Source organism: Miscanthus floridulus, chromosome 4 (genome assembly GCF_019320115.1).
Source record: "Miscanthus floridulus cultivar M001 chromosome 4, ASM1932011v1, whole genome shotgun sequence".
NCBI lineage: Eukaryota > Viridiplantae > Streptophyta > Magnoliopsida > Poales > Poaceae > Miscanthus > Miscanthus floridulus.
The window spans coordinates 103,508,286-103,523,314 of NC_089583.1; the positions used below are offsets into that span (position 1 = coordinate 103,508,286).

Consider the following 15,029-nt stretch of genomic DNA (forward strand, 5'->3'; position numbering starts at 1 on the left):
ATTGCTTAACTAGTGACAAACACCTGGGGTGTTACAGTCACCTTCCTCCTCTTCTCCAACCCTACCTAGCTACCTTCCCGCATTCGCCAGCCTGTCGTGAACCTCATGCTCCTGCTAGCTCGCCCTGCCACGACCGGCAATGGCCGCTGGCCTCGTGGCCAAGCCACGCCGCCGTGACATCGCAAGCACCGGCGTGGCCTCTGCCTCAGCCGAGCCAGGCCGAAAGGCCATGGGCCGATGCCCTACCGGGTCGTCTTCCCTTTCCCCTCCGCTCAGGCCGCGTAGGCCAAAAGTGGCCGTGGGCCAATGGAATCCAGCGGGCTGGCCCAGTAGCAGTAGGATAAATGGTTTTCAATTTATTCTTTATTATTTAAAAATAGGAATGGTTTGAAAAATGTTTGGGTACTCAAATTTGCTGTAAATCTATTGAAATAAATTTATCTAGGTTCCTTATCATCAGATCTACTTGGAAAAATTATTGCATGTCATTTTTGAGATACTTTGCTGTAGAATTTTTATTTAATCATGTATATTGCTGATAACTTGAAAAATATGTAGAAAAATCTATAGGCTTTAGAAAAATATGATTTCTAAGTTTGTTAATCTTCTTATGAAATGTACTTCCTAGGAAAAATATGTTTCATGCATGTGCTGTGGAAAAATTTTGAGGTGTAGTTCAAGTACCTTTAATGGCTGATTTTTGTTATTTTAGCTAGAGGGCAAACTTTGTATAAAACATGCATGTGATAATTTTTATACAGTCATTGTATGCTATGAAGAACATAGGAAAAATACTAACTCTGTTGTTTGACACTTTTCACAGTACAAAGTATTTTCATGTTCATAATCATGCCATAGCTTGTTATTTTTGTGTAGGCTAACCCACTCATTCAAACACCATAAAAATCTGATGGTAGACTACTTAGGGTAGTAATGTGCTGTAGTAATTTTCTAAGATTTTTCTAAGCAAGAAAAATAGAGGTTGCTATTCAAACCTATGATTAATTAGGGTTTAATTAAGGGTTGCTTTATGTGTGTTTAAGAAATTAGTAAAGCTTTGGTGTATCTTTGAAGCATTTAATAGAATGTGTTGAATTAACATATTAGTAGTAGAAGAGAATGCAGTAGATGACATGTGCTTGTAGTATATTTTCTTGGATAGTGTTGACTACCTTGCATTCAAACATATCCCTTGTATTCATCTCATCCGAAGCACCGATTTCATAAGCACTTACGCACATTGCATCATACAGGATTGCAAACCGAGAACCTAGTCGTCATACTCGAGGAGTCCGAGGAGCAGCTCGAGGTATAGCCGCAGGAAGTGCCCGAAGCCAACGAGGAGGACGTTAAGGAACTTCCGGAGTGCCCCGATCACCGCCCGAGCTCCTTCGAGAGAGGCAAGCCCCGGAGCATTTTTCTCCTAGTTTGCAATTATTTAATTAAATGCTTTACTTTAATTGATGCATTATGTTCAGGAGTTGTTTGCAACCGTTGCTGCATTATACCTTGTCTACCTTTGTTATACTATATCCTTGTTACCCGGGTATCCGCAGTCGAGTCAATGCTTAGCTGGCTTAGACCGGTAGAAGTCGGGTGATTTTCGGTCACCTACGAGCTATAGGTGGTTACCTGGATCTGCTTGAATGACTATGAAGTCATGGTATAACTAAGTGTTAAATGAAGTTGAGACCGGACGGAGACTTGCAGAGTTTTGGACTGTAGTGTTTCCGTCTGTGTCGATTAAGGATCGACCATTGTTGGGCCTCGAGTCATGTTGAACGCATGTCTTACATTTAGCTGGCCGGATAAAGTACCTTCTGACCGTGAAGCTGGGAGATTATTCGGGCTGAGTAGATTGCCCGCAATGCACTGTGCCGGAGCAGGTGTGGTAGGACACGGGGGCGAGATGATAAGACCAAAAAGCAGTCGGTCGGCCCCCGGGTACATGTGGTTCCTGGCAAACTCAAGATTCCTGGATAGTTGACTCGGTGATCAATATCTCACTTTAGCGGGTGAGTGAGGTTTGTGTAAGGAATAAATCACCAGCTGGTTAGGAATCGATTCGAATCGTCATCGCTCCTGGATAGTGAGCACTTGACTTGAGTTACTTCATCATAGTAAATGTTTATGGAACACTTGGACAGTTATAGTGAATATAACAGTATGGAAGTTGTTTAATGATCATTGGTTATCATTATCTGCTTAATCACATGTTTGCTCTAGTATAGGTGCAAATCTAGTCAACAGGTTAATAATAATTAAATTGACAATAATGCTTTTAGGAAGGTTCTTGAAAGGCTAAAAATGCTTCTTTTGCAAATGAGTCAGCTACCCTACTATAAAGCCTGTCATAATTCTTGGTGTCACTTATTTTCGGTTATGTCGGGTAAGTCTAGCTGAGTACCTTCTCGTACTCAGGGTTTTATTCCCACTTGTTGCAGATGGGCAGATGTATTACGGCTACTGTATCAACTGCCTTTATCCTGCGATGGGTGATGCTTAGGACCATGGGCATGGTCATTCCTTACGTCTCGTCTGATGCTTTTGTTGGAGATGATCATTCGCTGGCACTATATTTGAACTCCACGTGAGTGTGTGTGTGGTTTGAACAAATGGCTTCTGCTACTTTTATTCGAACTTGTTTTGTAATAACTATGTTGAAACTCTGATGTATCTAAGATTGTGAACTTTTATGTAATATGTGATGGTGACCGCTAAACTTATTACGATCTTGGCTGGAATAGAAGTTGGTTTGAAATCCTTCGTGATTTCACGGACTACCGGATTATACGGGCTTAAGTTTGCTAAATCGTCTGCTCTAGCGGATGATTTTCTTACTTAATTTCATATAATTGGTCGGTTCTGTTACAATCAGCGCCACCCTCGACCTCAAATAGGAAGCCGTGCTCGTCGAATTTCTCCACGTGAATGCCGATATGCTTGCATGGAGTCCCTCGGACATGTTGGGCATACTGAGGGAGGACGCCGAGCATGCCTTAGACATTCAGGCCGGCTCCAAGCCGGTGAAGCAACGCCTGCGCCGATTCGACGAGGAAAAGTGCAGGGCCATTGGCGAGGAGGTGCAGAAGCTTTTGGTGGCTGGATTCATCAAAGAAGTATCCCACCCGGAGTGGTTAGCTAATCCCGTATTAGTTAAGAAGAAAAATAGGAAGTGGAGAATGTGTGTAGACTACATGGGTCTAAACAAAGCGTGTCCAAAAGTCCCTTTCCCATTACCCCGAATCGACCAAATCATCGACTCCACTACGGGATGTGAAACCCTATCCTTCCTTGATGCGTATTCCGGTTACCATCAGATCAAGATGAAAGAGTCCGACCAGCTCACGACTTCTTTCATCACACCATTTGGCATGTACTGCTATGTGACTATGTCGTTCGGCCTCAGAAATGCAGGGGCCACATACCAGCAGTGCATGACTCATGTCTTTGGCGAGCACATCAGGAAGACCATCGAGGCCTATGTGGACGACATTGTGGTCAAGTCCAGGAAGGCCAGTGATCTCGTCGGTGACTTGGAAATAGCCTTCAGATGCCTCAGGGAAAAGAGCATCAAGCTTAACCCCAAAAAGTGTGTCTTCGGGGTCCCTTGAGGCATGCTTTTAGGATTCATAGTCTCGAAACGCGGCATCGAAGTCAACTCGAATAAGGTCTCGGCCGTGACCAACGTGGGGCCGATCTAAGACCTCAAGGGAGTACAGAAGGTTATGGGATGCCTTGCGACAATGAGCCGCTTCATCTCGCGCCTTGACGAAAAAGGCTTGCCTCTATACCACCTCTTGAGGAAATCAGAACGCTTTTCATGGACCCCCGAGGCCAAAGAAGCCCTCACCAAACTCAAGGCATTGCTCACCAATCCACCCATCCTGGTACCGCCAGCCAAGGGCGAGGCTCTCTTGCTCTACGTCGCCGCCACGACCCAAGTGGTCAGTGTAGCCATAGTAGTCGAGAGGCAGGAAGAGGGGCATGCTCTACCCATCCAACGACCTATTTACTTCATTAGCGAAGTACTCTCTAAGACCAAAACACGCTACCCCCACATCCAGAAACTGATCTACGCCATAGTCTTGGCTCGACGCAAGCTGCATCACTACTTTGAATCCCACCCGATAACCGTGGTGTCGTCTTTCCCCCTAAGGGAGATAATCCATAACCGGGAGGCCTCAGGTAGGATAGCCAAGTGGGCCATCGAACTCATGGAGGAGGCTTTGTCCTTTGCACCTCGAAAAGCAATCAAATCTTAGGTCTTGGCCGATTTCATGGCAGAATGGACCGACACCCAACTGCCACCTGCCCAAATCTAGGTGGAATACTACACCATGTACTTCGATGGGTCCTTGATGAAGACTAGGGCGGGTGTGGGTCTGCTCTTCATCTCACCCCTCGGAGTACACATGCGCTACATGATTTGGCTCCACTTCACCGCCTCCAACAACGCAGCCGAGTACGAAGCCCTCGTCAATGGCTTGCAGATCGCCGTCGAACTTGGGGTACGGCGTCTCGACGTACGGGGCGATTCATAGCTCGTTGTCGATCAGGTGATGAAGGAGTCGAACTGCCATGACCCCAAGATGGAGGCATACTACAAGCTAGTACATCGCCTTGAAGACAAGTTCGACGGTCTCGAACTCAACCACATCGTGCAAAAATTCAATGAGGCCGTGGACGAACTGGCAAAGATGGCATCGGCACGGGCCCCGGTCCCCCCGAACGTCTTCGCCAGAGATCTCCATGAGCCTTCCATCAACTACGCCTTGGCAGCAGAAGAGGGCCCACCGGTCGAGCCCACTGCAGGACTCGAGGCCCCCTCGGTCTCCAAGACCCCCGTGGCCGAGACCAAGGTTATGGAAGTAAACGCAGAGCCTCCTGAGGCCAACCAGGGCATGGACTGGCGGGTCTCATTCCTTGATTGCCTCATCTAAGGAGAGCTCCTTGCAGATAGGACCAAAGCCAGATGGCTTGCACGGTGAGCCAAGACTTACATCCTCAACACGGCGAGTTATACCGGTGAAGCCCATCTGGCGTCCTCCAGCGATGCATCACCACCGAGGCAGGCCAAGCCCTACTTTGGGACTTGCACGGAGGGGCCTATGGGCACCATGCAGTGCCTCGGATGCTCATCGGGAACGCCTTCCACCAAGGGTTCTACTGGCCGACGGTGGTTGCCGATGCCACCAAGCTAGTACGCTCCTACGAGGGATGCTAGTACTACGCGCGGCAAACGCACCTCCTAGCCCAAGCCCTCCAAACCATCCCTATTACATGGCCCTTCGCCGTGTGGGGGCTGGACATGGTTGGGCCTCTACAGAAAGCCCCTAGGGGCTACACCCATCTATTGGTAGCAATCGATAAGTTCTCCAAGTGGATCGAGGCTCGTCCGATCAATCAAATCAAATCCGAGCAAGCGGTGCTATTCTTCACTGATATCATCCATAGGTTCAGGGTTCCGAACACCATCGTCACTGACAATGGGATGCAATTCACCGACTGCAAGTTCCTGACATTCTGCGATGACCACCACATCCGTGTGGCCTGGTCGGCCGTGGGACACCCTAGGACGAATGGCCAAGTAGAACGTGCCAATGACATGATCCTACAAGGCCTCAAGCCGAGAATATACAACTGGTTGAAGAAGTTTGGCAAGAAATGGCTTGCCAAACTCCCGTTAGTCATCTGGAGCCTAAGGAATACCCCGAGCCGAGCCATGGGGTTTACACTGTTCTTCCTGGTCTATGGGGCTGAGGCCATCCTCCCACTGACTTGGAGTATGGTTCCCCAAGGCTTCAGGCCTACAATGAGCAGAGCAACCGCATTACCCGCGAGGACGCCCTCGACCAACTGGAGGAAGCCTGAGACGTTGCGCTGCTACATTCAGCCAAATACCAGCAAGCTCTATGATGCTATCAAGCCTGGCGTGTTCGAAGCCAAGACCTGAAGGTGGGCAACCTGGTGCTGAGGCTGAGGCAGAGCAACAAGGGCTGCCACAAGCTAACCCTACCATGGGAAGGACCATACATCGTCGCCCAAGTGCTAAAGCCCGGGACTTACAAGCTAGCCAACGAGAAGGGCGAAATCCTCACCAACGCTTGGAACATAGAACAACTATGTCGCTTTTACCCTTAAATTCCCAAGCATTATATACATTGTTTCTCAAAATACAATTAAGAAGCGTTCTTTAATTGTTCTAATTTTTTGAGAAACCCACCGAGCCCATTATGGGCCTCGGCATTACGATAACACCATAAGGGAGACTCAGCTCTGCCTCTATAGAGGTGCCCACTGCGGGGCTCGCACAGGACACGGCTCTGCCTCTGTAGAACTGAGCCTCCCTTGGGGGCAAGAGGGGGGACTCCCCCCTAAGTCCCACGCACCATTTTTTAGTCATTTTTCGAAAAAAATCCTACGCCAAACTCTCTAGCATGCTCTGAGAAATCGATTGTGAAAAAACCTAAGGACTGAAAGACTGTCTCAAGGCCAAAAGGCCGGCTGAGTCGCGAGACGGCCTACGCCTCTGGGCTACGGCACTCCCTCACCACCTTTTGCCCGAGGGGTAGCTTAGGCTCTAAGGAAGTTTTTTGCAAGAGATTTGTTCAGAGACGAGACAGAGGGCAGATGCTTGAAAATACAATGAAAAACGATTAAAGAAGCGTAGACGCATGATTACTTTAAAAAGGCCTCGACGGCCACCAGCGTTATGATAGGGTAACATAATCCCTAATCTATTTACATGGCCTCTTGGGCTTAGGTCAAGGCTCAGGGTCTCCAGCATCAGCGGATGATGTGGGAGGGACCACCTCCTCTTCGAACAGTTTGGCTAGCGTCGTGCCGAGGCCCTCCGCTGCCTCCATCAACTTCGCGACCTCCTCGTTGGCCTCCCCATCATCATCAGGTAGGACGTAGCCATCGCGGATGGCCTTGAGGTCGACGTCGATGTAGTGCGAGGCGATGATGGCTAGGGCACGCTTAACGCCCATGTGCAGCACCCCTTAGAGTCGCTCGCACACTTGGCCGCTCAACGCAATCAGGCGGCTCCCGAGGGAGCTACATGACTGGACCCCCTTAACCTCTAAGGCCTCGCAGGTGGTACGGGCGGCACTCTTCAGCACATCATGCTCCCTAGTCTTGGTCTCTAGCACCGCCTGCACTGCGATAGAGGCCTCGGCTGCCCGAGTGACCTCCTTCTCCAACTCTGCACCAAAAGAAACTAAATGGGGTTGAGCACAAAGGAAAACAAGCCAAATAGGGGCAAAAGCCTACAGGACTCACCCTCAGCCTTCTCCTCCCAGCGTCGGGCCTCGACCCGAGAGGCCTTGGCTTTCTCCTTCCAGCACTGGGACTCAACCTGATAAGCCTCGGCCTTCTCCTTTAGGCGCTGGACCTCGACCCAAAAAGCCTCGGTCACCCTAGAAGCCTCTTCCTCTAGCTCTGCATCACACCAAGGAGTTAGGGGCCGAACACAAGAAAAACAAATAAAACAAGGGGAATAAAACTCACCCTCGGCCTTTCCCCTCTAGACCACAGCCTTGGTCCAGGAAGCCTCAACCACCTTGAGGGCCTCATCCAAGGCACCTTTCATCAGCTGGTGTGCACCCTGCTCCATCCCCAGCTGTCCAGCAAGGGCCTTAACAGAGGCCGTGGCTTCTCCAGCCTAGGACCTGAAGGCGTCCCGATCACTGGCCACGCAGGTTAGCTCCTCCTCCAACTCCTTGACCTACGCCACCAAGGGGGCGACCTACTCCTGAGCCGCCGCCACCGCAGCCTTCATATCGGCACCGCGTAGGTGGAGGTCCTCCACCTTTGTGCTCCATGCCGACAGAAGCTCGTTGGCGTGAGCGAGCAAGTCTTTCTGCCACTGGAGCTGGTCCTAGATGTCCCTCTCCCATCGAAGGAACACTGACTTCCCAAGGGACCAGGTCTCGAGCTCCTGGATAAGCAGAACAGGGGTCATGCACTGAAAGAAAACTCGGTAAAAGGGGACACCACATGAGAAAAGAAGGCACGTACCTGGGCGACCCCGGGCAGATCGTCGGCCATGACGAACAGCGCTGTTCGTAGTGACCGCTCCACTAGCTGGTGATATTGCTCGAAGGTGTCCCAACGCCCCCCTCGGCCACATCCTCAAGGGCGAACAGAGGCTCCCCCTCAGGGTCGCCCTGGCTCCGCCATAAGACAGGCGGGTGATCCCACCCGCGGGGCTTGGGTTGCACCCGCATGAGGGCCGAGCTTCCCTCACCGGAGGTCGGAGTAGGCTACTCCATGGTGCTGACCGCCTCGGCATCTGCCCCCTCCCTCCCCTAGGAAGTATCGTCGAAGGAGATCGAATGGACCTCTACTTCCCGGGCGCTCTCCTACAACAGCGGAAGGCCTTGGACCAGGGGCGGTACCGAGGCCTCTACCGCCTTCATCTCCACTTCCTGGGCTGTCGGCTTCACCGCGCTCACATCAGCCTCCGCCACCGTGGCCTCGGTGGTCCTAGGGGCTGTAGCCCCCGCCATTGTGGCCTTGGTGGTCCTGGGCACCCTGACCTCTATCACCTCAGCCTCGGAGGCCCGGGGGCCTTAACCTCGGTGGCCTCAGCAACCAAGGATGCCTTGGCCTCATCTGACCCATAGGCCTCGGCCTCACGGGTCGGAGGTGCTCCCTCCCTTGCCTATGTAGGGGCCACCTCGGCAGCCTCTCCTTGGGCGACCGGCTCCTTCAGGTCAGCCCTCGCCGAAGCCGCGCCACATTGTATGGTGGCTTGCGCCTCCACCACCCAGTGGGTGGTGGAGCTGGGGCTCACCTTGAGCGCCTTAAGTGGCGCCAGGGCGGGCACCTCCGCAGGATGCTTCCAGCTAAAGACAAGATACTTACGAGGTTAGCATGTGACCAAAGAACGAACGAAAGATGCTGCAACTATGCTGAAAAAAGGCTTACCTCGAGCAGGGCTGCAACCGCTTCGGCACGGCGACCCTCCTCTACGAGGGCGGTGGTGGCGGCGGAGGCACGGCCTCTGTATCCACCGGTGCCGGCCGGTCCTCGATGGACCCCGACGCCCCCTCGGTCCTCTGCGGGGGCAGTTGCATCACCAACGCTGCCACCTGCTCCACCTCTGCTGTTGAGCCCACCGGGCTAACGGCGCGCTTTCCCAATGCCCACGCCTTAGGCATGTCGGCCTCGGCCCCGGGGCGGGCGATCGTCGGCCCCGAGGCATCTCCTCCTCCTCCTCCTAGGAGTGCCAGGCCACTCACCGATGCCCCAGGCGCAGTCTCCTTGATGTCAGGGAGATGGTCTAGGGGACCCGCCCCAGCTCGCTCACGTCATCATCGCCCGAAGAATCCGCCGACAGTGATAATGATGGAGACGCCTCCACCGGGAGGCCCTCCTGCCTCTACCACAGGCGGTGTTTCTCCAGCTCTTCATGCTCAAGGGTCTTCCTCTTGCGCTTTGCCTGCTTGGCATCCTTCCGCTTCTTCTACGCCTCGGCATGCGCCCGGTTCACCGCCTGCCACGCTGCATCCTCAGGAACGGGCGGCAGGGAGGCTCGCACGTCTCTCATCCCCTGAAGGAACAGCGAACACAAATAAGGGACTAGAAAATGGCAAGGAACGAGGAGGCCTCGGGGGCTGCAGCGGCGTGTGACTTACCAGGGAGAGGAACCCCCACGATGGGTGCATCGCGATGGGGGTCAGGCCACCACTCCTCAGCTTTGCCTGCACCGTCTCCCTCATCCGACAAAGAATCTCCTCATCAGAGAGGGTGGAGGCGGACATCCGGATGCCCTCGATCAGCTCATCCGGTCTCATCTCGAATAGGCGCCACCGTCGAGCCATCAGCGGCAGCACCCTCCGATGGTGGAAGGCAGCCACGACCACAGCCGCCGTAAGGCAGCGGCTCCGCAGCCTCTCTAGCCCCTCCAGGAGCGGCTGCAGCTTGGGCCGATCCTCCTTTAGGACGCCATACTTCCACTTCTCCAGATAGCTCTCCACGATCCGCTCGGTGTAGGGGGGAAGTATGCCGTCGTCATTGCAGAGATAGAACCAGCTGGTGTACTAGCGGTGATTGGTTGACGCGAGCTAGGCTAGGATGTACAGGTGCTGACGGTCCTAGCACACGTGGAGAGTGCATCCGCTAGCCCTCACCGCCTTCCTCGTGCTCGACGTACCCATCGGCTTGGTAGTATGCCCCACCCGGAAAAGGTGGAGCCACAGCTCCCAATGGGGAGCGATCCCCAGGTACCCCTCACAAACGGCGATGAAGATGGCCACCTGGGTGATGGAATTAGGGTTGAAGTTGTGGAGCTCCACACCATAGTAGTACGGGAGCGCTCGCATGAACTAGTCCACCGATAGGCTGTGGCCACGCTCGTGAAAGGATACGAAGCTCATGACGTAGCCATCGTGTGGCCTCGGCTCTGGCTCGCCCGATGGAGCGATCCACTCCAGCCTATTGGGGTCGGTAACCGGATGAAGAAGGTCATCATCAACGAGTGACTGGAGCATCTCCACGGACACATCAGACTGACCCCAAGGGTCTGCCTCAATGACAATGACGTCAGCCATGGGTGCGACGGAGAATACGACTATGGCGGTGAGCCTCTCTTGCTCTCTCTACCTCACCTCTCTCTCTTCTTCTCCCCAGCGCTCTCTGTTCTAGCAACGGCTCAAGGCGGTAAAGGCGAATGTAGGCAAGGTAAGGAGGGGAGGGGCGAGGCTTGTTGCGTATTTATGCAGGAAGGAGGTGAAATGGGCGGGCGATGAAATCGAGAAAGTTTCCCTCAGATTCGGCATAGTTAATCTAGATCCGATTTTACCGCCCATGTACCCACCTTTTCCTCATTAATCGTGTGAATAGTTATGTTCCATCTGCTAACACGGTGTCGCATTCGACCACTGCAGTGGCAGGCGCCATTCCGCCTCCCCGAGAAAATCGCCTCAAAAGGCGCGCCTGCTGTTGCCAAACCGATGGGGGAAATATCCCCTACCTGATTCCTTTCGAGTGAAGGAACTAGGCACCGAGCCCGTTACAGTCTAGGGGTTTGAAGGCTGGGCCCCCGAGGGTTTCAACAGCCGCCCTAGGGCAATAGAGTCAGAGACGACTATGGGCGAGCCCATATAGGGCCAAGACCTAAGCAAGCAAAATGCTTGGGATGCCCTAAGTCATATCCGAGACCGGTAGGGAGGTCTTCAAATGGGATCCCACCATAGGGAGGCACTAAGCCACCGGGGCCCATCAAACGGCCCCGGCACCCACTAGACAAACCCTCTAGTACTCTTGGAGTGCATCTCTGGACTGCTAGCTGACCCCTATCAAACGGGGCACGGGCCTCCACTTGGACTTACTCGATAACAGCTCACCGAAAGTGCCACCACTCACGCCCATCGAGGGTAGCCTGGCATATTCCCCCTCCTTTCGAATGAAAAGGATACGCGAGGGTCGTACAAAAAGCTAGGGGAACTCCTGATGGCCCTCTCGCTCCATGCAGAGGCTAGGGGGCTCTTTCTGCAACCTTGCCGAGACCCAGTGACCTAGGCTCGCACTCGAGGGGGCTCAGCAAACAACCCCTCCTTTCGAACAAAAAGGATGCGCGAGGATCATACAAAAAGCCAGGGGAACTCCTGATGGCTCTCTAGCTCTGTGCAGAGGCTAGGGGGCTCTTCCTACAACCTTACCGAGACCCAGCGACCTAGGCTCACACTCGAGGGGGGCTCAACAAACAACCCCTCCGTCCGAACGGAAAGGACGCGTGAGGGTCGCACAAAAAGCCAGGGGAACCCCTAATGGCCCTCTCGCTTCGTGTAGAGGCTAGGGGGCTCCTCCTGCAACTTTGCTGAGACCCAACGACCTAAGCTCACACTCGAGGGGGCTCGGCAAACAACCCCTCTGTCCGAGCAAAAAGGATGCTTGAGGGTCGCACAAAAAAGCTAGGGGAACCCCCGACCACCCTTTCACTTCGTGCGGAGGCTCGGGGGCTCTTCCTGCACCCAGGACGAAGACAAGCGACCCGAGCTCGCGCTCAAAGGCCCAAAAAAACACGATAAAGGGCATCGAGCCTGTTACGGTCCTGGGGTTCGAAGGCTGGGCCCCAGAGGGTTTTGATAGCCGCCCCAGGGCAACAGAGTTAGGGACAACTATGGGCAAGCCCGTGCATGGCCAAGGCCTGAGCAAACGATCACTCGGGACACCCTAAGTCGTGTCCGAGACCAGCAGGGAGGTCTCTGAATGGGATCCCACCATAGGGAGGCACCGAGCCACCGGGGCCCATCGAACGCCCCTGGCACCCACTAGAGAAGCCCTTTGGTACTCTTGGAGTGCGTCTCTGGACTGCTAGCCGACCCCTATCGAACGGGGCACGGGCCTCCACTCGGACTTACCCGATAACAGCTCACCGGGGGTGTCCTTGCTCGTGCCCACCGAGGGTAGCATGGCACCCACCACCCCTCCTTCCGAATGAAAAGGATATGTGAGGGCCGTACAAAAAGCCAGGGGAACCTCTGATGGCCCTCTCGCTCCACGCAGAGGCTAGGGGGCTCTTTTTACAAACTTGCCGAGGCTCAGCGACCCAAACTCACACTCATGGGCTCGGCAAACACAATAAAACCCCTCTCACAACGTAAGACAAGCCCCTGGAGGAATAAATCCACTCCTCCAGGGCCTCAGGGGCTACACCCAGCGGGTGCGCTCGCACGCACCCACCGAGGCCTCGAGTACGAAACACCATCCCGCTAGGAGCTGCTGCAAGCTGAGTCTCGACAAAACCTCAAAGAGAGCGCTCACACTCTCCCTGAGACTTGGGGGCTACTGTCGGGTACCACGAGAAGGGGTCCCCTAAGCAACAATAAAAAAATCACTTAGACCCCGTCAGAATCAAAGCCAAGGGACAACTATTAGCTAAACCCCAGCCACGTCTGAAGCCACCTACTCTCTGCCTCACTAGAGGCCTCGCACGGAAGGCCTCGGACGGCCTACTAATTTTCCGCCTCGCTCGAGGCCTCGCACGAAAGGCCTCGGCCGGGGAACCAATTCTCCGTCTCGCCTGAGGCCCTGCGCGTATAGCCTCAGACGAGACGCCGATTCTCTGCCTCGCTCAAGGCTGGCTCGGCAAGACAACTGAAAGGTCCTTGTTTGGTTTTGGTAATTGAGTGACAACTTAGGTGGACTAATTGTGTTTATGTGAGATACATAGGTGATTAGTCCACAGGTACATGTGTGTGAGCAACATATGCCATAGAGGTGAAAATGGCTTGGAGATGTTGTGAAGCTCACACATGTGATGATGAAGGAGCTTAAATGAACATGAGACATGACATTGAGTCATGTGATCAAGGTGGAGAAGATCAAGACAAGACTTGGCTTGATGGACCGGTTGCAAGCGTGAAGGGCAAGTCGAAGGCTTTGGAGTGATGGACCGTGTGGCGGTGAAGCTTGAGCAAGACTTGGCACCGATGGACAATGGCAACGGTGAAGAGCAAGTGAAGTCAAGATCGATGAACCAATATGATCATGTGATGATATGAAGTGGATCATATCATTGTTGATCGTGTTGGTGCATGTGTTGCATCGACGTTGAAGGAGATGGAATGGAATGCGCAAGGCAAAGGTATAACCTAGGGCATTTCATTTCACCGGTCATAGGTGTGTAGAGAAGTTTATGACCGGGTTTAGGATAGATGGCCGTACTATCAAAAGGGGCAAACTTGTTTGCATATCGGTCATCTAGTGCCACTCGAGTGATCTAACTTTGCATTATCGCTAGGATCGAGTGGCGTGGCAAGTTGAGTGGCTAACATCCTTTGGGAAATGATTGTGAAAATGCTAACACACATAACACATGGTGGTGTACACTTGGTGGTGTTGGCACATTTACAAAGGAGGTGGTGTTTGCAGGGGTGGGAAATGTCAGCGCTTTCAGGAAAATGGAATGTCTATTTTCTATTGCGCCGGATGCAAATTCTTGTGGTTAGCACACTTAAGCAAGGGTGAAGAGAATGGAGAAGATGCCGGCGTCGGTCAACTGACCGGACGCTAGATCTGAATGCACCGGATGCTGGAAGGCTGCGTCCGGTCAGGCTAACGTACGGTGACGCAGTAGCTGGAGTGTGACCGGACGCTGGCTGCGTCCGATCGCATTTGACCGGACACGTCCGGTCATGCTCAGGAGCTTACTGGAAATGACCGGACGCTGAGGGTCCAGCGTCCGGTCAGTTATAGCTGCTGCGTCTGGTCAGGTCAAGTGACCGTTGGAATCGGGACACATGGTCGTCTGCGAGCGACCGGACGCTGAGGTCTAGCGTCTGGTCAACTCGACCGGAGCGTCCGGTCGGCCCGACCGTTGCCCAGTGAAGGGGTAACAGCTAGTTTAGCCCTTGGGGCTATAAATAGAAGTGGCCTTCGGCCATGGCTGGTGCGGAGCACCGAAGGGGACTTAGTGTCCATGCTTGTGAGTGCTTGAGAGCCCTCCATCACACACATACTTGATAGTGATCATTCGATTGTGTGAGTGAGCGATTCTAGTGCGATTGCATCGTGAGGTTGCATCGAGTGGCACTAGGTGATCGAGTTGCAAGCCGGTGGTGCTTGTTACTCTTGGAGGTTGCCACCTCCTAGACGGCTTGGTGGTGGTCTCTGTCGAAGCGCGCAAGAAGCTTGTGCGGCGCTCTGGAGAAGTGCTTGTGAGGGGCACTTGTGCTTGCCCCGTGGGAGTCGCGAAGAGCAACTTTAGTAAAGCGTGTCATTGAGCTACCCTCACTCAAGGGATAGGTTCTTGCGGCGCCCGACGTGCGGGCTTAGCGGGTGATGCTAATTAGCCACCGAACCACCAAGTGAGCGGTCGACACAACGGGGACTAGCGTGTTGGCAAACACGTGAACCTCGGGAGAAAAATCATCGTGTCAACCTTATTCTTCCCGTTGGTTTGCATCCCCGTTACACAAGCTTGCAATTACTTTTATATATATTAAGCTTGTGTAGTTGCTCTTGTAATTAGATAGCTTGTGTAGCTTGCTAATTACCTTCTTGCTTGTGTAGCA

General features: G+C 53.3%; 1 protein-coding gene across 1 annotated transcript; it reads left to right on the top strand.

Annotated features, from left to right (window-relative positions):
- Positions 1-4,592: 4,592 nt before the first annotated feature.
- LOC136548962 (uncharacterized) lies at positions 4,593-4,943 on the top strand. Its single transcript, XM_066540304.1, has one exon. It carries the CDS (start codon positions 4,593-4,595, stop codon positions 4,941-4,943), a length of 351 nt encoding a protein of 116 aa, XP_066396401.1.
- Positions 4,944-15,029: the final 10,086 nt, after the last annotated feature.

Bases quoted from the DNA above. Each gene is read 5' to 3' on its own strand.
- LOC136548962 (XM_066540304.1), top strand. From the start codon at position 4,593: ATGGAGGCATACTACAAGCTAGTACATCGCCTTGAAGACAAGTTCGAC.